The following is a 24,430-nucleotide window of genomic DNA, read 5'->3' on the forward strand; positions in this document are numbered from 1 at the left end:
TTATGTTCCTAACACTAGCTGAATGATAACTAAGTTATTTTACTAAATTCTTTGTTATATTTATAGTAATTAAAAGAAACACCGAGCATCTCAAAATAAATAGAGTAATGAAAGGGTTAACATTCTGGAGCAAAAAAGAAATTGAGATTTTCAGTGAGGGGGGGGGTCATATTTTGAAGCATTGACAAATTTGAAAACAAGTCATTTTACAAATTTGTACAAATGTAGCTTGTAGTAATTGTTGGAGTTTGAATTAAAACACTAATTAATAATCCTTGAACAAATAGATAACTTAGGAGTTGGCAAAAATACCTAACACATGCATTCTTTAATAATATTTGCAGATGAATGGTTTCACATGAATTTCAAGTAAGACTAAGTAAAATAATGAGGAAAATTATTTATTTCACGACTAATTGCAGCTGGAATCTGTTGGGGTTGGGGCACCACTGGATACTTGAAAGCAACCTTCCAAAAGAAAATATGATCTGAGTTAGTATTTTGTACTTAACAGCTGTTGAAATCCATTTCTGTACTAAAGATTCAAATCCCACATGCTATTGTCACAGCTTATTACATATGTAGTGAGACAAGAAAGAACTACGCCCATTTCATCCAACTGGAGCTGGCTGCAGGAGAATGCATGCGACAACTTCCACCCAGCAGTTTTGCATGCCTTTTTCAAGGAGCTAAAACAGTTGCAGTATTGACAACGAGAAAACAATATCACTTTCTAGAATGTGGCATGTTTTATGTTCACCACCAACTTAATCGGACAGAGTTAATGGCCCTAGTGCTACATAATTCTTTCAGCTATGTACCGTAAATCCTTGAGTATAATCCACATTTTTTTTCCCCCAAAATTTAAAGGTCAAAATCCCTAGTGCATACTATATACGAGGTTAAAAATGAAATATATCTTCTAAGCAATGTCCGAGTCTCTATTTGCTGTCAGGCAATGTTTATTCAGACGCATTTTGTGATGTGAGGCGCGAAAATACCTTAAGCTAAGCCTGAAAACAATGAAGTCATAAAAGAACTGTCTATAACTTGCAGTAAGCAACATTTATTAAAATAAAAGTATTCAGAACACAGAATAACATGCAACAAAAACAATTTGCAAGCATATTTACATTCCTATATCACGTGATCGACCAGTCCATCAGATGTAGTTACACATCGCTGGTCACAATGCATTCGCATTGTTTTAGCCTTCGAATGACACCACCCCGCTGGCTAAGCGAGCAGGCCAAGAAAGAATGGGAGAAAGAGTACAGCAGGGATCACCACCCCTTGCTGGAGCCTTGTGGAGCTTTTAGGTGTTTTTGCTCAATAAACACTCACAACGCCCGGTCTGGGAATCGAAACCGAGACCTTCGACCGCGAGTCCGCTGCCCTAACCACTGGAGCATTGCGCCTCCACACATTCCCATATAAGAGTTAAGAATATCACCATTATTGTATTACGCATGCACGGAAATGTTTGTTCGACAAGGTGTTGCTGGCTTAATTATGCACGACTCAAGTTAGAGAAGGGGTGCATATTATATACAAGGTTTAGGATTTTCAGAAGTACAGCCCCTTAAAAATCCCCTGCGTATTATACTCAAGGACGGACTATACTCGAAGATTTACGGTATTTAGTATAGAGTTTACAACCAACGTCACACAGCTCATTTAATTTTTAGCAGAGTTCAATTAGCGGCTTGTAAGCACCAACTTAAATACATCATAAATCTAGGGAATTTCATTTATGACTCACTACACACTTTTTAACTTTTACAAACCAACTTAAGTGGTTTTACTGCAACATGTGTGATTTACACTAAAGAATAAAGTACTATATTCTATTTACAACATTGCCTTTAGATATTTATTTCTACATACATGTCATACACATAGTGGTACCTGTTAAATTGGTGACTTCTAATCCACTTAAATTGTGACCCCCCACTGGTGACCTATTGTCTCATTACTAAACATATCAGCAGAAGAAATATTTTATACTTGTTAATAACTTCTTTGCTAGGTATAAAACCTGTTGTAAGGCAAAATGAGTGTCCTGCCTTAACACAATATAATTATGTTCATTTTTAAGTTATAAAGTTTCAAGCAAATAAAATGGTTTAAGTGTAACAATGCCACCAGCAAAATACAAGCTCTAAATTACTTACTCTATTCCAGCAACTACTGTGCGGCATCATTAAAATACCATCTTAACTGGGATTGCAGATTTAGGGTTTGTGGGAATGTGAAGTAAAGCATTTTCAATTGGAGATGAAAACGAGTGATAGAAAATAGACAAGGACTCACTCAATGATCTCATCATTAAAACAGCAACTAAATATTTTCTTAAGTGAAAATTAACTTTTTGCATCACTACAATGCTTCCTTTCATTTTTTTCAATCAACTTTTTTAGTATATCAATGGTGATAACAGCAGCAGAGCCTAGGGTGAGATGGCAAGAAGATAAAGTATGATAGGAAAAACAGATTTAATTGGCGTGAAAGGATGGTAGAGGAGAGAGAGTAACAGCAAAGGCAATGCTAGGAGGAAGACAAGAGTAATGTTAGGGTTAGTGGGAGAGGAAGTAATGGCTGTCTGGAGGTGAAATGAGGATGGATTGATTGATGGGAAATCAGAGATGAGAAACAGTTAGAAAAGAGTGAAACATCAATCATAAATAACACGAGAAAGGGAGTGATGGTGAACACAAAGATCCACACTTCACAAAGTATGTAGTGATGGTGGGAAGAGAGACAGAGGGGTTAAGTATTGTGATGGGGGAAGATAAAAGAAAGGATGCTGTGGAGGTTGAATAGAGAGGTATCCAGTGTTATCTCATGTTATATAGACTACATGATACAGTGAATCTGTGCAGGTGAGACAGAGAGAGGTAAGATAGTATTCAGGAATTGGAAGGGCTGAAGGTGCATAGAAGTTAAGCCAAAGGGGTCAGGAGACACAGGATATACACACTCATCCACAAGGCAAAACCTAATCAACCTTTACCTTTTATTTCCAATAAGCATAATAACCATGTTAGAATTTGAGTGTTGGCGTGCATCTTCTAGCCATGTTGTCAGATGGTTAAATGTATCACGCCTGCAAGGTAAATTGAAAGAGATTTTTAATTCATGAAACTATAAAAAGAGATAATGTTTAAAACATTTCTGTAAATTAATATGACTAACGACCATCTCTGTAATTTGATAATAAAATTATTTTTGTAGAATAATTAAAAAATTTATATTGTCTTTTTCAATGATCCAATTGAACTATTTTAGAATGAACCAATAATTGCTTGCAAACAAACTACTGGGAACATCTGTGACGAAAATGGCATTTATAGTCAAGTATGACAAGAAGTATTGGTTTATATTAATGATATTGATTTTTTAAAAAATCCATTCTTAAAATCTCAAGACAGTTACAATCCCAACAGCTTGTCAAGAGCAAGAGACAGTAAAAAGTTGTGGATCTGACAAAAAGACTGAAAAAATGTAAGGCCCTAAATAAAATCACAAAATCCTTCATACAAAAACAGAAAGATATATTCAAATGTGTGTTTCTATAAGACTGACTGACTACTTAAATGATATGGAAATATCTGAATCACCTTGTAATATCATAGACCAACAAAGCACCAGCTGCACCTCTGTAGTAGGATCGGGTTATTGACCGAAATGACTCCTGACCAGCCTGCAAAACAAATGAAAACATTAACCTACTTTTTTCAAAGTTTGAAAGGATTATATATATATATATATATATATATATATATATATTATATATATATATACACACACACACAAATTCCTTGTAAAAAAAAGATACATAATTCAACCTTGTGAAAGATCAAAATGATTAATGATACTATTTATACCACAGTTGGCTGACTGATATAGAAAAAAGTACCAATGGTGTGGGTTTCTTTGAGGTGGACCTCAACTTGTCAGAAAGTGATCCATACACTTGGTTTCATTACCTTCCCCTGCAACAGAATGCCACTGACCCGGTTTTAGTTTTGAGTAGTACCTTCTGTAGTATGTCCGTCATGCATAACTGTCTTCTTCATCTGCTGGCTCAGGCATTGAGAGTTGTTGTAATCATCTACTTGTTCCACCGTTAGGGCCTTTGGAGGTTGGTCGCGCTTAATCTAAGTCCTTGTCCTAGTAGCCAAAGATAGCTCTACCAGGAGTTCAGAACTCTTGACTGAATGATGACCGATATAAAATCAGTTGTATCATAATTAAAATTTTCTTTGACACTCATCTACCAATTAAATACAAGTTCCACATGTCTTCTTTGGTTCTACTTTTATGGCCATCATAATGTGGAAAAAAAAAATCTAATACTTGTGCACTGAGAAAACTTTACTTCTCCAATATTAATTTAATCTTGGCAAGTCTAAGCAACAAATCTGGACATGTTTTGGTTCTCCACACCATCAGTTAAACATAGCTTCCTCTGTACTTGATATACAATAATAAATGCCCTTAACATTTCTGATCTTACAGGAGTTATTCATGCCAGCAGTCTTGAATGAAAAATATATTACAATGGTGTGCATCAAAGAAAATTGATAAAAATATGAAGAAAAACAAATTGATTTTATCTAAAAAGTTGAAGTTGATATTTCTATACAAACCAACAGGTGGATCACATGCTACTGACAAGTTTGTTGCTTTTCAATCAATACAAATCTCATTCCCAGAAATAAAGTGTTTACTATAATTGTATCCTTGATCATCTTTTCACAGCCTATTCTTACGAAACTGCCACAATAAATTTATATCCTCTCAACCAAATACATAAATTATCTAATTAATCAGAGTAAAAAGAAAAAGTCATTTAGGTAAGCAATGAATTTCTACCTTTTCATTCTTTTAGGAAGACAATTTCATAATTTGACTCTAAAGTAAATCAAACCTGCTTTTTAAAGTAGTTTTCTCAAAAAATGAAGGATAGCAAATTTGGGATTTTTTACTAAAACTGGTTTCAAATGTTGGCAAGTTGTTTCTACATAAAATTAGATTTGAGATAATAATGTGCTTGTTAGTTTGCAATGAGATGAAGGAGATCCTTATACACTTTGCAGAGATTTTCATGGATATGAAATTAGCAGCTCACAACTTGGCAAAAACAGTGTGCTAGACAAAATATATTTCTTGATGATTTTCACCAACTCTGGATATTTTAGAATTTCCTAGTTCTAACAAAAACTAAAGCAATACATTAATCCTTTCAATTTAAAATGTCATTTTACCTCTCAATTCTCTCAAATTGATTAAATTATTACTATTTTGATGATTGAAATGAAAAGAGTGATTCCTAACAGTGATATAAAGGCTTTCTTTTTTTTTTTTTTTTTATTATAATGACACTATTCAGTTTTAAGTATTTCTCACAAGAATAGATGTGAAGTGAGACTTAAAATGTTTTTAGATTTATTTTGAACACAAGACATTTAGAATATTACACAATACATATTGTTTAATATAACGCTAAAATCATTTAATAAAATGAAATATTTTTACATTAAAAATATATATTTATATTATATATATACATGTATATATATATGTATATATATATGTATATATGTTTGAATATATTATATATATATATATGTTTGAATATATTAAATGATATATTGACTGGATAGTTGCAGCAAGAATGCTTTTGGAAAGTTCCAACATCTATTACTGCAGTTGAAACAAAATTTTTAACACCTTTCTACTTGTAACAGTATATAACGCACAGGTTGAGGTGTTTGTAACATCATTTAAACAGAAACTACATATCCTTTGTCATTTTGTTGTTTCCATCCGAATCATTCTGAAGTGTTTCAGATAGTAAATGACAGAACAATCCAATCTTAGGGGCACTCTATTCTTGTGAAACACGAACATTTAATGTATTATCCCTACCATAGAAAAATGTAACATTATAATAGCAAGTTAAATTCTTTACTGCGCAATTGTTAGCTTGTGCAATAGATATAACTTTTGCCATTCTGAATATGACCGTAGAAAAATGAGTAGTATCTAGTTCTTGTATATAATAAGCACTCTTAATTTTTAGGGGTAACAATCTAGAAACAGTGCATCATCATCATTTAATGTCCGTTTTCCATGCTAACAAGGGTTGGACGATTCGACCGGGGTCTGGGAAGCCAGGAGGCTGCCCCAGGCTCCAGTCTGATCTGGCAGTTTCTTGTTAGACTTATATCACTTGTGTCACTAATGTTCTTAAGAGAATAAACTTAATTCGTAAGTCAATAGAATTAATCATCTATTGACATCTGTCTTATGAACAGTTGAGTGACTCACGTGAGTATATAGAAATAATACAATTGTACTTAAATCTGCTCTTCTAATACAAAGAATATTGATGGGACACTCCTATAAAATGTCTACTAAGTGTAGACAAGGGATAGAATAGTCACTGGAGATAGTAAAAAAAGAGATGAGATGTCATCATCATTATTTAGCATCTGTTTTCCATGCTAGCATGGGTTGGACAGTTCGACTGGGGGTCTGGGAAGCCAGAAGGCTGCATCAGGCCCAGTCAAATCTGGCAGTGTTTCTACGGCTTGATGCCCTTCCTAACGCCAACCACTCCGTGAGTGTAGTGGGTGCTTTTTACGTGCCACCCGCACAGGTGCCAGACGGAGCTAGCAAACGGCCATGGACGGATGGTGCTTTTTACGTGCCTCCGGCACGGGGGCCAGGCGAGGCTGGCAACGGCCACGAATGGATGGTGCTACGTGCCACCGGCACGGGGGCGAAAGATGTAAAAACCAACGAAAAGTTAATGATGAAAAAAATGAAAAAAGAGGCTAATGGCTTCAATATCTGCAAGAGCTATATCACAATTGTATCCATTTTTATTTGTGCATTTAGTTTTTGCTTCAACAAGATTCACGACAAGCTGGATTTTGAAGGAAAAAAAAAAAAAAAAAAGTAACAGGTGTTTTTACAAATTCAAACTGATAGCAATACTTCAAAAGTTTAGCACGTGACTACACATTTGTTGCTGTCTTAATTCCACTAATGTGACATTTTTTTCTTGGCTTAGAATTCCTTTATTTGAATGTAAAGCAAAAAAATTTTTTTTAATACAAGTATATTTACAAACATGTGCATACAATTATCCTTTTGCTCAAATTTTATTTATTATTTATTTTTTTGTTACTGATTGTTTCTGCTTGCCATCTGTTTTAGACGATCAATGCATAAAGTTCAATCTGAAAAGTTCAGTCTAAAGCAAAATAAAACCTCAACAATTTATACTACAATAAAGATATTTAAAATACACTACCGTCAGAAATTAATTAGCACCCTTGATTTGCTCTTCACTCAAGGTATGTGCTGTCACCTAGTGGCCATATCTCGAACTATTGCCTTGTTGCGAGTTCACTGTTGCGCAGAACGATGACGTAACTTTGTTTGCAGAGCAGTTTGAGAGTCTACAGCCTTATGATGTTGACATAGCAGTGCAACAACAACTTGGAGTACGGATGCAGACAAATCTTCCTTTGTTTAATAGATATAGGTAGCGCCTCGCAAGGACCGAAATCACACCATACTAAGTTTTCTCATCGCGTAAGACGTTTTGAACAGCTCATAGGTTAATTGATTTAACCTATTTAATGTAGAAATTTGAGAAGTGCTAATTAATTTCTGACGCAAGTGTATGGAACTTAATTTTGAATCACTGTAAACTACAAATATGATTTCTTAGAAACTTGTAGTAAAAGTATACTATCAACTGAATTGATACCATTATATACCTGGTGGTTATTTTATCAATCCCAGAGAGATTTGAACTTGAATATAGAAGATTTAAACTACACACTCTTAGGCGTTTAGTCTGATGTTCTACCATTTCTGCCACTAATACCATACAGTAATACATATACTGATATTTTCCAATTAGGGAAACAAAAAGTGATGGGGAGAATAAGAAAATTCCACACCAATTTATTTTCTCCACTAATGTTTAATACTCATCTGCATGCTATTTTCTGTTTAAATTTATTCTCAATTTCAACCTTATTTAAGTTGCCAGTACTTTGAACACGCTAATATTTCAATGTTATGACCAGCTGTGTTGTTATTCACTGACAACATACAACAAAATTGGATAGACTAAAACCATTCAAATTCCCAAGTATCCTGTGAAGAAAATTAGTTACAGAAGGGTCATTAAATTTAAGCCTAACTTTTTAAAATTCTCTTGTGTATTCATAATTTTTTTTTTTGAAGTATAGGTGATAGTGAAACATGCCCAGTGTCCAGAATATTTGCAAATGAATTAATATCAATATAGGCAGTGTCCCTTGCTTGCAGTAAACCATGATAACATTTCTAGGTTAGTCATTGTTTTATGAACTAGGAGGTTATTACTTTGTTTGGAAACAGATTAAGGTTAGCAACATGAAGTGCATCTGGCTGTAGAAAATCTGCCTCAACAAATTCCATATGATCATTTCAAGCATGGAAAAGTGGATTTTAGAATGATGCTGATATGTATACTTTATTTGTAATATACTGGCATCAGGAATCTATATCATTTACTGGGAGGGGGGGGGACAAATAGGTGTTACATATTTTATATAAAGAGTTTTCAACAACATTACACTCATAAACCAAAGCTTTCTATTTTGGGGGCTGTAGCAGACAATGGAGCCCTCTCCATGGAGACATTAATAGAAAGTGGAATGCCTCAGGGAACTGTATTAGGGCCACTACTGTCCATGGTAGTGCTTTCGGACAAATCATCAGTTACACAGATAGCTATACTTACTAGCTATGCCGATGACACAAAAGTAGCACAAGCAGTCAAGGAACCTTCTGGTGCTAATCTTCTACAGAAAGACCTAGATGCCATATATAAATGGGCTAAGGACAACAACATGCAATTTAATGCAGGCAAATTCCAAGCCCTCCACTACCAGCTAATTGGTACTCAGAAGTCACAACAACGATACTTTGGACTAAAAGGAGCGGAAATCCTAGAATCACATACAGTGCATGATCTTGGGATTTATATGAGCAACGATGCCTCGTTTCACATGCATGTCACCAAGATGGTGGTAGTGTGCAGGTGAATGGCCAGATGGATTCTGAGAACCTTCAGAACAAGGGACCAGGAAACAATGCTGGTCCTGTGGAAGACATTTGTCCTCAGCTGGTTGGACTACTGCTCTCAACTATGGTCACCCTACATTGTAGGATTAATAGCAGATCTCGAGGCGGTTCAGTAATACTACATGAGGAAGATTGCATCAATGGAACAGCTGAGCTACTGGGAGAGACTGAAAGAGTTACAACTCCTCCCTAGAACAAAGACGGGAGAGGTACACAGTGATAGATACTAGAAGGGCTGGCACCAAACTTTGTAATTGTGACCTCGAAATGGACGTCACTGCACTGTTCCAAAAGTCCCAGCTGTCTCATCTAGGGTGAGGACCATGTACTGCAATAGCTTGGATTCAAAGGCCCACAGCTATCTAACTCCTTACCAAAACATCTGAGGGACCTCCATGGAATGGGAGTAGATGTTTTCAAGAAACTGGACCTCTTACTATCCAAGATCTCAAAAGAGGGCAGCAATATTGAACTCAAACCCTTCAAACGCCATAGAACTGGCCAATTTAAAGGTGATTACAATAGCGATGCCCCAGCATGGCCACGGCCTCAAGGCTGAAACATATAAAAAAATAAATTGTATTTTTCACTATTGACCCCAAATTATCTTTCCATTAACTTTGAACTGAGGGTGCTACAAATAGCAGCCACATCTTTCTCAAATAATGCCCTAACATCCAAAAAAATCTGAAGCTAAACAAATGACAGGATCCTCTATATGGTCAATCAGTCTACTAGAAATAGCAGCCAAAGAGCAATCAAATAATACCCTACTCCCTTCAAAAAGGAAGGATACACTAAAGAATAATATACAAAAAGTTATATGGTCATGACTAGAAGTTTTCATAAGTTGGATCAATCATGGCTAAACAACTAAGTTTTTAGCCAACAAAGAAACTTCTTTAGCAATTCTCAACCCATCTGCTTTCATTTTACCCTTATTTTGATTATTTTTGCCATTTTCTCCTTTACTCCCATATAACAATATAGTACAAAATAACCGTCACTACTGAGATACTATCTTTGAGATAGTGTGTTAAAACAAGTTGACATTCTTAGAAATATTATATCAAAAAGTCTTTAACATTGAAAAATGATTCATTTTTATCTAGGCTTTATAACAAAAAATATATCAAAAGAATTATATGAATAAGAATCATAAGCATAATTAAACTGGGAAAAAAAGAAACAATTAATACAAAGACAAGTATAATCATAATTAATAATTCATTAATGTTTTCTTTTGAATTTGTTTAAATTTGAATAGAAGAATATAAACTTACAGTATCCCAAATCTGTAATTTTATTTGTTTTCCATCAATTGTAATCATTCGAGCACCAAATTCCACACCTGAGAGAAAAAGGTTTAATTAACTAAACTCAAATACAAGATTTTGCAAACACTTTAGTGGAATCTTAGAAAAATTCCTTTATTTTCTCCTTCCATCATTAAACACACATCTTGCCTTTCAGAATAATGGATTTTATTTGACCCAACAAAAAATATTACAGAGGATGAAATGAAAATCCAGGTTTTAAAAAAAAGTTTAAAAAAAGCATGGCAAGATAAGTTGATTAAAAGACAAGATGCATCTTAATATAAAGAAAACTAAATAAATGAACAGAATTATAAAAGACTACAATATATATATTAACCTAATTATAAAAGACTATAAAATATATTAACATAATTATGAAGGACTATAAAAACAAAAGCTGTTAACCATTGTAGTGACCAAACAAACTGTTTATACACTGTAATTCAGTAATAAAAATAAATTAACTGAAATTTAATCTGAAAAAGTAATTCACACCAAAGAGATAAGGACTTTGATTCAAACTCAAATGATTTTTAAGCCAGCAGTATATAACTGCATATAATTCTATAACTACAGGTACAAAAAAATGCTTTCTTGAAGAAAGATTCTTCCTCAGAAATACAATAGTACTTCTTTACTTCTATTAACCTAATACACTTAGATAATGCATTGTTCGCTTTCCAGACATTTGTACATTACTGCATATACTCTATACGCACTTTCTGACAAGTTGTGGTGCACCTGAGCACTGTATACAATAATTTCATTATTATAATTACATACAGCTGCTCTAAAAATAAAATTTCTTGTTGATACTTTCTTACATAATCTCTCCCAGAATTCCATACCAATATGGTACAATATTATGTAATTGATTAAAAACGTAACCCTCTGCTACATACTAGCATCCAAATATTAGTTTGAGGAGATTTTTTATTTTATAGCATTACATCTTTCAGGTAGATAAAATTAAACACATTGGCTTCAATGTCCAGGACTTTTGAAAGTATTGAGCAAAAGAACAAGTATTCCCATCCTCAGGAGCCTTGGATACAACACATTTGTTTCACCTTCAAGTTCTCTTTGAGATGAACAGGATCAGTAGGCTGTGAGTTCTCTTCTAATCTGATTTACTGTTTAAGAGTTGACTTCCTTAGTCTTTGCCAGTTTACACTCTTAGTTATCTTTCTCCTAGTCAAGCCTAGACTGCCTACCCAGTTCTATTACCAAGATAGCAGTGGACATATGTATTCTCCTAGAGACATGCTTCAAGAACAGCTACAAGGTACCTAACTCCTGGTGGCCTTAAACTTTCTATCCATTAGATGAGGGTATTTGCATATGTTCTCATATCAATCACTTAAAAGAAAAAAAAACTTTACATCTTGTAAACAAAAACTAAAAAACTGCCACAACAGCGTATAGAGAATGGGATGAAACTAATATTACAAAATTTCATTTCAATCTTTAAAAGGTTCATAACTATTATAAATTTCATCAAAATACAGCTCTACTATTCATAGTTGTCATGAAAAATTACATCTATGAGGAAATTTTCAATGAGATCGGAACCAGTATGAGATGACAGTCAGAGACATAACCTTTCTTAAGACAAAGCAGACAGCTGCATGCTTCTGAGCTTCAAGATGGCTAAATTAGATTTTAACAGGTTAATTAGTTCAGTGAGGATGGAGCTCATCCAATTAAGCCGCATAGAGACTTTGAAAGAATGCTGCCATCTGAATTTTTCTAATGCTGATTGCCTCCATTGCTAATAAATTCTTCATTAATCAGCTGACATATTTTAGCCAGTCATTTATTTCAGTGAGATTTTCCTTTGATACATTAACATGAATCTAAAGAAGACTCAGTCACCATTTATATTTGCACTGGCCGTTCGCCAGCCTCGTCTGGCACCTGTGTCGGGGGCACATAAAAAGCACCCACTACACTCACGGAGTGGTTGGCATTAGGAAGGGCATCCAGCTGTAGAAACACTGCCAGATCTGACTGGGCCTGGTGCAGCCTTCGGGCTTCCCAGACCCCAGTTGAACCGTCCAACCCGTGCTAGCATGGAAAACGGACGTTAATCGATGATGATGATGCTTATTCTGTATAACTTGAGAATGAATAAGAAGCAGGTCATATGAAACAGACTTACTGTTTATGTAAAAGACATATGATGCAGGCATGGCTGTATGATTAAGTAGTTTACTTCCCAGCCATATAGTTTCATGATCAGTCCTACTGCATAGCACCTTGGGAAAGTATTAACAATAGCCCAGAGTGTCAAAGTTTTATGAGTGAATTTGACAGACGAAAATAGAAAGAAGCCTGTCATTTGTTTGCGCACACATGTGTCTCTCTTCTGAACTGGACATCATATAGTAGTTGAAAACAAGCATTGTTGTCATACAAATGGGGTTGTTTGTTTCTAATTTTCTCTAAAAACATATCTGGTCATGGTGAAATATTGATTTATTTGGAAACAAGTGAGGACTGGCAACAGGAAAGGCATTCATAGAAAATTTACCTCAACAAATTCTGTCTAAGCCATGCAAGCATAGAAAAGTTTACATTAGAACAATAATGATAATGAAGATGAATCTAACGATGGAGACTAATGGTGGTCTGAGTAGATAAAAATTTTCCAATAAAAAGCTCTGCCTATAAGGTCAGAATTTCCTATCTTCTACAGCACATGAAAGCATACAGAATTATTCAAATTTGCAAATGTTATTCTCTTCTGATTACCAGATTTGACAATAAGTTAAAGGTACAGAAATCATCAGAGTGTGCACAACATGCCAAAATCTAGATTAGATGTCTTCTGATAACAATTAATGTCAACATTTGTGTTTAAACCATACCAAAATCAACTTTACTTTCCAGTTCCCTATTTTAATGAAATAATTATTCGTAACATATTGGAAGGGAATCAGTTATACTCATCAAAAAAACCTCAAAACTAAAAAATAAGTAACTATAATCCAAAAAGCGAAGTTGAACTTCCCTAGTTGTTATTTTTCATATTTACAGATGTTATCAGACTTTAACTTTCAATAAATGCAATTTAATCAAGTAAAATACTAAGTAAACAAATACAAAAAAATTTCCTATTAACCTCAAAATGAAAGAATTTCAATGTCCCATGATGTTGGGTATGTTTATGGCAATTAATAAAATACCATTATTTTGGAGATACTAAACTATCACTAAGTTGATGACTACTGCTATGTTCAAATTGGCTAGCTGCCAATTTGAATACTATCTTCCCTAGATCTCTGGCCACCATAAACATCAGTAATGTAATGTTTACCAAATATAAATCATCTAAAATAGTACGTATTCACCTTTTTAAAAAATTATATAAAACATTCTTAAGGCAAGCATTAAGTTAAGCTAATAGGATAATTGATTTTGGCATCATCAAATTATTAACTGTATTTTAGAAAATAGATTACAGAATAAAATTCAAATAAGATGAAGATTTTAAAATTTTATACTAAAAGATCTTACTCCCAGTTTTCAAAAGTTCACAAACAAATGAATAGTCAGCAAAACATTGATTAACAAAGGATCTATAAGTCTACATACATTAATGGAAGTGGTTTGATGATTTTGAGTTAAAATAGAATAGAAATAATTAGAAACATTGTAAGACTAAATAAATGATGACTGGAATGAATTTATTTATTACCAATAAGATACTTTTTCAATCATTGCTAGCAAGTCTTCTGCTATAGCCCCGGGCCGACCAATGCCTTGTGAGTGGATTTGGTAGACGGAAACTGAAAGAAGCCTGTCGTATATATGTATATGTGTGTGTGTGTGTTTGTGTGTCTGTGTTTCTGTGTTTCTGTCTTTGTCCCCCCAATATCGCTTGACAACCGATGCTGGTGTGTTTACGTCCCTGTCACTTAGCGGTTCGGCAAAAGAGACCGATAGAATAAGTACTGGGCTTACAAAGAATAAGTCCCGGGGTCGATTTGATCGACTAAAGGCGGTGCTCCAGCATGGCCGCAGTCAAATGACTGAAACAAGTAAAAGAGTAAAGCATTCAAGATTATTTATAAAAAGTTACACTGCATTGAGAAACCTTCCTTCAATGACAACCTTAAATCTTTCTTCCTTCATTGTCCAACATAATCACTTCTACTTCTAATGATCTTAAACTAGGCTTACAAGATGTATTCATTCTGTCTAAAACTAAGTGCTGTCTACATTCACAAGTTTACTCATTAAGTATTAATTCCATTTCAAGCTTTTCAATAATTTCACTTTTTAATCCAAAACATTGGTCTTTAGATTGTAAAAAAAAAAAATCTTAGATGTACAAATATTTGAAAAGCATACAATTTCAGGTTAAAAACAGACCTTAATCATGAATAAAAGTCATAGCTCTTAAATGTCAAATTTGATTAAAATACAACAAACCTATATCATTACCTGTGACAATTCTAGTAAATTTTCAAATACAAGTTTTAGAAGTATTTTCCCCTATATCTCCCACTCTCCCTTTGCATCCTTGCAATCCTACTTGCACAAAATGTGTCCCTGTTAAATCTCTTCCTCACAACATATTTTCCTAAAAGCCCCTCCCTCTATTTGTGTCTGCTCATTGCATTCCCTCTCTTCCACAATCTTGCAAACTTACCCACCCATTCACCCTATCTAATCCTCGATTCCTCTTCACTTATATACACCACTTTGTAACTTGAGTGTACACCCCCACCCACACACACTCTCTCTCTCTCTCCGACTGAGGTAGCCATGTATCTCCTTTAATGCAAGGCCAACACAATGCCATCTCCCTTAATACTACTCCCACCTCAGTTGAAGGGTTTTGTCTCGTAAGTGACCTGGTGACCTCACTGGTGCTGGTGCCATGTAAAAAGCATTCAGTATACTCTGTAAAGTAGTGTATATAAGTGAAGAAGAATAGAAGATTAGGGTGAATGGGTGGGTAAGTTCACAAGAGTGTGAAAAGGAAGTGGAAGAGAGGGAATGCCATGAGTGGACACAAATAGAGGGAAGAGTTGTTAGAATATGTTGTGAGAAACAGATTTAACAGGGACACCTTTTGTGCAAGTAGTTTTGCAAGGGTGCAAGAGCACCTAGCTATAAAAACCATGCCACAACAGACTTGCCAGCTCCTGTCAAACCATCCAAACCAAACCAGCAAGGAAAACAGACATTAAATGATGATGTTCCAAACTCCAGCTCTATAATAAAATTATTTTACCAAATCCCTCCAAATTCCTGATTATTATTGAAATTGGAAAATACAGAGTTATTTCACTAGAAATTATCATCATCATCTTTTAACGTCCGTTTTCCGTGCTAGCACGGGTTGGACGGTTCGACCGGGGTCTGCACCAGGCTCTAGTCTGATCTGGCAGAGTTTCTACAGCTGGATGCCCTTCCTAACGCCAACCACTCCGCGAGTGTAGTGGGTGCTTTTTACGTGCCACCTGCACAGGTGCCAGGGGATTCCGGCATCATCCACGATCGGTTGGTGCTTTTAACATGCCACCGGCACGGAAGCCAGCCAAGGTGGCGCTGGCATCGGCCACATTCGGATGGTGCTTTTTATGAGCCACCAGCACTGGAGCCAGTTGAGGCAGCGCTGGCATCGGCCACATTCGGAATGGTGCTTTTTATGTGCCACCGGCACAGAAGCCAGTCGAGGCAGCGCTGGCATCGGCCACATTCGGATAGCGCTTTTTATGTGCCACCGGCACAGAAGCCAGTCGAGGCAGCGCTGGCATCGGTCACGTTCGGATGGTGCTTTTTATGTGCCACCGACACGGGTATCACAACTACTATTTCCATTGATATTTATTTCGATGTTCATGTACTTGACTCAACAGGTCTCCTCAAGCACAGCGGGATGTTCTGGAATCCAAGGTACTTTGAATGGGCAGGGGCTATGCGGAACTGGTGCAGGAAGCAGCCCGGGTTTTTGCAGTCACAGCATATCTCCAGAGATCTTGGTCCTTTGCCATTGCCTCATGGTTGTAAAAAGATCAAACCATATTTTGTGCTAGTATTCTTTATTTTTAAGCTCAGTTTCTATTGATGTATTATCAGAACCTCTTTATAGATTTTCCCCAAACTACAAGGCAAGATTTTTTTTTTATAACATAATATTCTCACTGAAGAGGCATTTGCTAAGTCACATCTGTACTCAATTTTTGACATAACTGAAACACAGCAATATCAACAGGTAGTTATTTTAAAGAGAGATCCTAGAAAACAATGGAATTCTTTATGTAAGTTGAAACTCTTTTGTATCATATTTAGTATTAATGTATCAGCATTAGCTTGTTAGATGTCTACACTTTTTTGACCCATGTTATTTCAGGTATGGAACTTCTACAGTTTGACTACAGCCACCAACTGACACTTACACTGAGTGAGTTTAAAAAATTTGAACACTTGCATAATCTTAGAATAAAGTGGATGCCTTTCTTATAACCAACCACAATGATGTGAAGAAAGCATGGCACCAATTTTCAGACTGATACCATTAGAGATAGTCAACAACATTTGAGGAGTTAATTCAGAAAAAGCAAAATGATCTATACTAATTGACAAAGGCATTTATCAAAAGAAAGTTTTCCTTCTTAGCACAAATATCTCACATGGATTAACAAATTTTTTTTCTACAAGGATTACCATTTAGGTCCCTTTGCCAATACAACACAATATTTGTAATGAGGATTTAGACTTACATTCATGTAATCAGAGCTGGCCTTAAGAACCCTGACACCCTACATAAACTGAATTTTGCTACCCCTTAAAAGTATGTTTTAAAAATGTTGTGCCAAGTAGGAACAAAGTGTTTATTAAATAAACAAGTTAAAGAGAACAGTTCAAACATAACATTTTGAGTTACTCTTTTACTTGTTTCAGTCATTTGACTGCGGCCATGCTGGAGCACCGCCTTTAGTCGAGCAACTCGACCCCGGGACTTATTCTTTGTAAAGCCAGTACTTATTCTATCGGTCTCTTTTACCGAACCGCTAAGTGACGGTGACGTAAACACACCAGCATCGGTTGTCAAGCAATGCTAGAGGGACAAACACAGACACACACATACATACACATACATATATACATATATACGACAGGCTTCTTTCAGTTTCCGTCTACCAAATCCACTCACAAGGGTTTGGTCGGCCCGGGGCTATAGCAGAAGACACTTGCCCAAGATGCCACGCAGTGGGACTGAACCCGGAACCATGTGGTTGGTTAGCAAGCTACTTACCACACAGCCACTCCTGCGCCTAGTTCTTCATTAACTATGAGAGAGAGTAAGTACATTTTAGATACAAGACATTTCTTGCCTCAAGGCTTAAATATTTATATAGTTAGTTTCCATGATATACATAATATAAGAGGTTTATTATAAAATCTGACAACTAGAAATCTAAAATGCTTATATTTCTTTTCATGACTCATAATTTAAGATTTAACAACAATTTTAATGATTCAAGACAAAAAAAAAAAATGAATTAAAAAATATATACCAACCTATGGTTAAATCATGTACGGGCTGAAATCTCTTATCAGTAAACTGCAGCAGCAGACAGGATTTACCAACACCTAGTGAAGTAAAGAACTTAATTACTATCAAGATACAATAGAAAGATAAAACAACAACAAAAAATTCATAATAATTTCATTACAATGTAGGCAGAAAAATGTGAGGAAGAGGGAGGAGTTTATAAGGGTACTTCTCTCACAATTTCATTTGATTTTTCAGAAATCAAAATCAGAGATTTTTAAATTTATGTTTGGGTTTTAGAATTCTATAACCAACCATATAGTTAACCCTTCTGTTACCATATTTCTCTTGAAATACACTACCTTGTTTAAATCAATTTTAAAAATGCAGAACTTAGTAAAATAACCTAAGTTGATGTTTGGAACATCACCATTGTTTAATGTTCATTTTCCATGCTGGCATGAGTTGGACAGTTTGGCATGGAGCTGGTCAGTCAGGAGCTGTCCAGGCTCCAACTGTCTGTTTTGGTATGGTTTCTATGGCTGGAGGCTCTTCCTAACACCAACCACTTTACAGTGTGCCAGGTGCTTTTTATGAGGCACCAGCAAGGATGCATTTTACATGGTACTAACACTTGCAACTCAAAGACCTCTCAGTTGGGAGAGGGAGTAGGTGCATGCTTGTATGCATGGATTGCCACTATATTCCTTAGCTTAATGTATCTTTTCATGTACAACAAATTGCCACAAGTTTCAGTCCCTTGTCATCTCCTCAGTGAGACCCAGCATCTGAAGTTGCTTTCTCATCACTCTGTCTTAGGTCTTCCCTCCACAATTAGAAATCAGTACTTCTTTAAGCAGCTGTCCTCATCCATACACAAAACATAACCATACCATCATAGTGTTCTTTCTTGCACACATCTGATGCCTCTGATACCCAGTTTTCCTATTAAATCATTTACACTGTTGTGTGTGCACACTTACATTACCCATCCGGCAGAGCTTGCTGGCTTAATTTTTTCAAGTCTTCTGTAGTTATAGCCCATGTTTCACTGCCATGTTATCATCATCATCATTGTTCGACCGTGGTCGAGACAATGGAATTTACCATGCTGCGCCAGACTTCACGGTCCATCATGGCATTACGGAGGTCCTGTTGCTGGATGCCTGTATCCCTGGAGATTACATCAGGGTAGGAGAGTGCGCGCCCTCTGGTATTGCGAGTAGATGGCTTCCAGAGGAGAAGAGTAGAAATTACCTCTTTTTCAGCTCTACAACAATGTCCAGCAAACTGGACTTTCTTACCTTTCACGAGAGATGACACAGGTGGTAGTTTCCCATATATTTGCATGTAGCATACACAAACATCATACAATCTGCCTTTCACTCTGAGGGAGAGGCCCTTAGTTACCAACAAAGATAGTAGCTCTGATCTTTGCCTAGCCCATCTCTTATTCTAGCAACTATGCTTTCAGAACTTACTCTACTGCTAACTTGGTCACCTAGGTAACAGAAGCTATCTACTACTTCTAAGGATTCCCCCAAGCATTTGAGGAAGTCTATTTTCTGTACATTTTTAGTGCTTATTGTACCTGCACATTTGCCACACACAAAGGCGATAAATTACAAATGACTGATGGAAGGTTTTAATTTAAACAGGATGTTTGTATGATAGAATCAGAGGCAATCTTGGACAAGTTGGTATCAAAAGGGTTGTATGTTGTATTGATTGTATAATACAACCTGAGAATGTATAGATTTATTACACGATACCAGATGTTCAAAAGATCAATCATGTGATATAAGGAAGAGATTTCAATCCAGAAGTACATTCTAGAAACTGTGAGAAATTTATAAGAAAAAGCAATCAAAATTTATTATTGTATTTATAAAATATAAATGTACAAGTCTAAAATCTGTTTTTCTGGGAAAATAAATGCACAGATATTAAAAGATAAGAGTAGTTATTACAAAGATATCTTTAAAAAATTAATGATTTTAAAAAACAAAACTGGGATGAGATTGGAAATCTGAATGACCTTTTTTAAACATAGAAACAGGTAGCATATCATCATCATCTTTTAACGTCCGCTTTCCATGCTGGCATGGGTTGGACGGTTCAACTGGGGTCTGGGAAGCCCGAAGGCTGCACCAGGCCAGTCACATCTGGCAGTGTTTCTACAGCTGGATGCCCTTCCTAACGCCAACCCCCTCCGTGAGTGTAGTGGGTGCTTTTTATGTGCCACCGACACAGGTGCCAGACGAGGCTGGCAAACGGCCACGATCGGATGGTGTTTTTTATGTGCCACCGACACAGGTGCCAGACGAGGCTGGCGAACGGCCACGCTCAGATGGTGTTTGTTACGTGCCACCAGTACGGAGGCCAGGCGAGGCTGGCACGGCCACGATCGGATGGTGTTTGTTACGTGCCCACAGCACGAAGGCCAGTCGATGCGGTACTGGCTACGGCCACGTTCGGATGGTTTTCTTATGTGCCACCGGCACTGGTACCACAAAAATACAAATTCCATTGATGTTCATACAGGTGTGAAAATCAGAAAATTGAGAAATTTATGTTTCTTAAAATAGTTTAAAGGGTAAAAGTGCTAAGAAAGTCTTAATATTCAAGTAACAAACCTTATTTGACAAGAGGTTTGACCCGAGATCATATGCTGAAATGATGATGGGTGCATTATTATAGTTTTATTGTATATTTATGACCTGGTCACCAAGACTCAGAATGAAGCATTAGTAACTGTCCTAGAATTCATCGTACTTTTTTAAGTGTAGCTCCAATTAACATATTCTGTTGTCTGACATTGGAGGCTTATCCCCATTAGCCAGATCCGAAAGGCTCCGTTTCCCACAATGAAGAAGCTAGTAATAGGCGGAGTTTGAACCAAGAATGCAGAGAGGACAGATACTGCAAGTTATTACATTCACTGCTGTAACAATTCTGCCAATTCACTGTCCTGAACTGGCATTTTATTGAACCCCAATTCCCCAAAAAAGGCAAAGTTAACCTTAGAGAACAGAGAGCTAGAACGAATACCTCAACGCATTTTATCTGACACTCTAATGCAGTGCTTTTCAAACCTTTTGCTGGAGCGGAACCCCAAGGAAACATTCCACTGGCTCGAGGAACCCCTGTGCAATAATTTAATAGTCCTATGCACACATTTCTGCACAGGAGACTTAAAAATTACTGCCGATTTTTGCAGTTTTGTAACTTCTTGCAGAACCCCTGGACTGTACTGGCGGAACCCTGGTTGAAAACCACTGCTCTAATGACTACCAATTTGCTACCTTTTTAGTGCTTTATAATACAGAGGGAAATACAACAATCTGCCAGTAAAACGGATAAACTTACTACTATAAAGCCACAGACCAACTAATCCTCAACTAATATGCCACACAAAGAAATTTTTACATTTTTTTATGAGAATTTTAATATTTTGACATTTGTTTTTTAAAGCCAACTATTCCTGAATTAAAAAATATTTTTAAATGGAATATTTTCAGAAATAAATTTGATTGAAATTTAAGCCAGCATAAACTTAATTAAATATTAAAAAATGAAATCCAAACACATATTCTAGCAGTAATAAACATTATTTACAGAATGTTCTCTCAAATAAATTCGAGTTTTAAGCAGTCTTCATCATCATCATCATTTAGCGTCCGCTTTCCATGCTAGCATGGGTTGGACGGTTCAACTGGGGTCTGGGAAGCCAGAAGGCTGCACCAGGCCCAGTCTGATCTGGCAGTGTTTCTACGGCTGGATGCCCTTCCTAACGCCAACCACTCCGTGAGTGTAGTGGGTGCATTTTACGTGCCACCTGCACAGGTGCTAGACGGGGCTGGCAAACGGCCACAGACGGATGGTGCTTTTTACGTGCCACCAGCACGGGGGGCCAGGCAAGGCTGGCAACGACCACGATCGGATGGTGCTTTTTACGTGCCACCGGAACAGAGGCCAGTCGGGGCGGTATTAAAATAGTTCAAATGTTACAAGCATACTGTTTCCTCTAATTTTTCTTTTCAACAGGCCATAATGTCCTTTGCAGAAAGGACTAAGAAGTATTCAACTAAACGTTTTATGAAGCCATTCATACAAACCTTCCTTATCAAAATCAATCATTTTAAAATCCCAAAACTAACAGATCAATTTATTGTATACAAGACTATTGCTCAAAATTAGTACAAACACATAAGCTATGTTCATTGATGGAAAATTAATCCCAGTGTTCATATTTTATTATAAACATGAGTTGATTAAATGAAGCAAATACCTTCATAAGGAAGAATATAAGAATATAAGATAAAAGCACCATCCGATCGTGTCCGTTGCCAGCCTCGCCTGGCCCCCGTGCCGGTGGCACATAGCACCATCCTTTCGTGGCCATTGCCAGCCTCGCCTGGCCCCCGTGCCGGTGGCACGTAAAAGTACCATCCGTTCGTGGCCGTTTGCCAGCTCCATCTGGCACCTGTGCGGGTGGCATGTAAAAAGCACCCACTACACTCACAGAGTGGTTGGCGTTAGGAAGGGCATCCAGCCATAGAAACACTGCCAGATCAGACTGGGCCTGATGCAGCCTTCTGGCTTCACAGACCCCAGTTGAACCGTCCAACCCATGCTAGCAGGGAAAGCGGACGCTAAATGATGATGATGATGAATTTTTGGGGATTAGCAGAATTCTAAGAGTGTCAGACAAAATGCTTTATGGTATTTGTCCCAGCACTTTCAAATACTAGAGTCAATACAATCAACTGTTCTTTTCCCCAAAATTTGAAGTCTTGTATTAAAAATCAGTACTTGGGGGGGAAAAAATTACTGGGAGGAAATTAGAGTGTTAGCATCAATTTATTATGAAATACTTTATCAGAGTTCTAGATTCCTGGTGCAAGTTCAATTAATGATATTTACTTCAAAAACACATTTCAAATATTAGAATATTACAATATTTAATTATATTTAACTAATATTACTCTTAGTAACTATCAATACCAGTTAGGAAAAGAAAAATTCTAACCTTCATAAGATAACTAGCCCAAACCAAACCAACAATATACTTTACTCTCTTTACTCTTTTACTTGTTTCAGTCATTTGACTGCGGCCATGCTGGAGCACCGCCTTTAGTCGAGCAAATCGACCCCGGGGCTTATTCTTTGTAAGCCCAGTACTTATTCTATCGGTCTCTTTTGCCGAACCGCTAAGTGACGGGGACGTAAACACACCAGCATCGGTTGTCAAGCAATGCTAGGGGGACAAACATACACACAAATACATATATATATATATATACATATATACGACAGGCTTCTTTCAGTTTCCGTCTACCAAATCCACTCACAAGGCATTGGTCGGCCCGGGGCTATAGCAGAAGACACTTGCCCAAGATGCCACGGAATGGGACTGAACCCGGAACCATGTGGTTGGTTAGCAAGCTACTTACCACACAGCCACTCCTGCGCCTATTTACTCCATCCATTTATCAAGTACCTCCTCCATAGCGTCCGATCAGAAGCAACATTCTCCAGCTGGATTCCCAAGCTTGATCAACTGAGATTATGGATATTATCCAATGGTCTCATTCTTTGTCGACCCCTAAGTCTGCTACCAGTTGGCTTGGCTTGAAGAAGCTATTTTGTGATCCTTCCCTGCAGCATTCTAATCATGCCGGTAGCATTGGAGCTGTGACCTCTCAATGCAGAGAAGTAGCAGCTCAACCAAGAGAAACTCACTAACTGCTGAGCTATGCACCCTGTTGAGTAATGTTACTCCAGAGATCCTTTGGAAGAACCCCATTTCAGCTGCTTGTATTCACAGTTGCACTCTTTCAGTTATTACTCAACATTCATGACCATATAATATAGTTCCTCGACAACTGCGTGCGTTCACCGATTATCGGTAAGCCGGGCGACGTGTCCAGCCCATCTATACTTGCTGCGAGTATACTCTGCGATGACATCTCTCACGCCGGACTTCTTTCTGATGATGTTGCTATTTATGTGCTCTCTCAACGAGATACCAAGCATTGACCTTTCCATGGCTCTTTGAGCCGTTATCAGTCTTTGCTCTTCTCTCTTTGTCGAGTGGTACCTGCGTGAGCGGAAAAGACCACTCGAAGACCTCCACGACGGTGAAGTGACGATTTCAAGAGGACAATTGGGATCACGTGGATGAGAAAGGCGCGATCCAGAGAGGAGTGGACATCATGCTGTGACCAGCAGTGTCAAATGGATGCCTGACGGACTGGTCGGTCAAAGTGATCAAAGTGATAATATAGTTCCTATCCACTGAAAATAAGTAAACCTGCAATAACTTAGATAATACTTTCCATCACAGATGTATGTCAACATCCAACCAAATTGTAACTATATTCAGCTTATTTAACCTTTACATTCTATAAAATTTTAATATCCCAGTAAATAGGTG

At 36.8% G+C, this 24,430-nt stretch overlaps 1 protein-coding gene across 1 annotated transcript in view; it reads right to left on the reverse strand.

Moving 5' to 3' along the window:
• LOC115210231 (ras-related protein Rab-2) overlaps positions 1-24,430 on the reverse strand; it is a 36,958-nt gene that overhangs the window by 6,575 nt on the left and 5,953 nt on the right. The window contains exons 2-5 of the mRNA XM_029778704.2: positions 18,018-18,089; positions 10,443-10,510; positions 3,621-3,703; positions 3,014-3,106 (exon numbers count right to left, since the gene is read on the reverse strand). Coding sequence (XP_029634564.1) covers positions 3,014-3,106; positions 3,621-3,703; positions 10,443-10,510; positions 18,018-18,089 — 316 coding nt within the window. The remainder of the gene's footprint in view (positions 1-3,013; positions 3,107-3,620; positions 3,704-10,442; positions 10,511-18,017; positions 18,090-24,430) is intronic.

Source organism: Octopus sinensis, linkage group LG4, assembly GCF_006345805.1.
Source record: "Octopus sinensis linkage group LG4, ASM634580v1, whole genome shotgun sequence".
Classification (NCBI taxonomy): domain Eukaryota; kingdom Metazoa; phylum Mollusca; class Cephalopoda; order Octopoda; family Octopodidae; genus Octopus; species Octopus sinensis.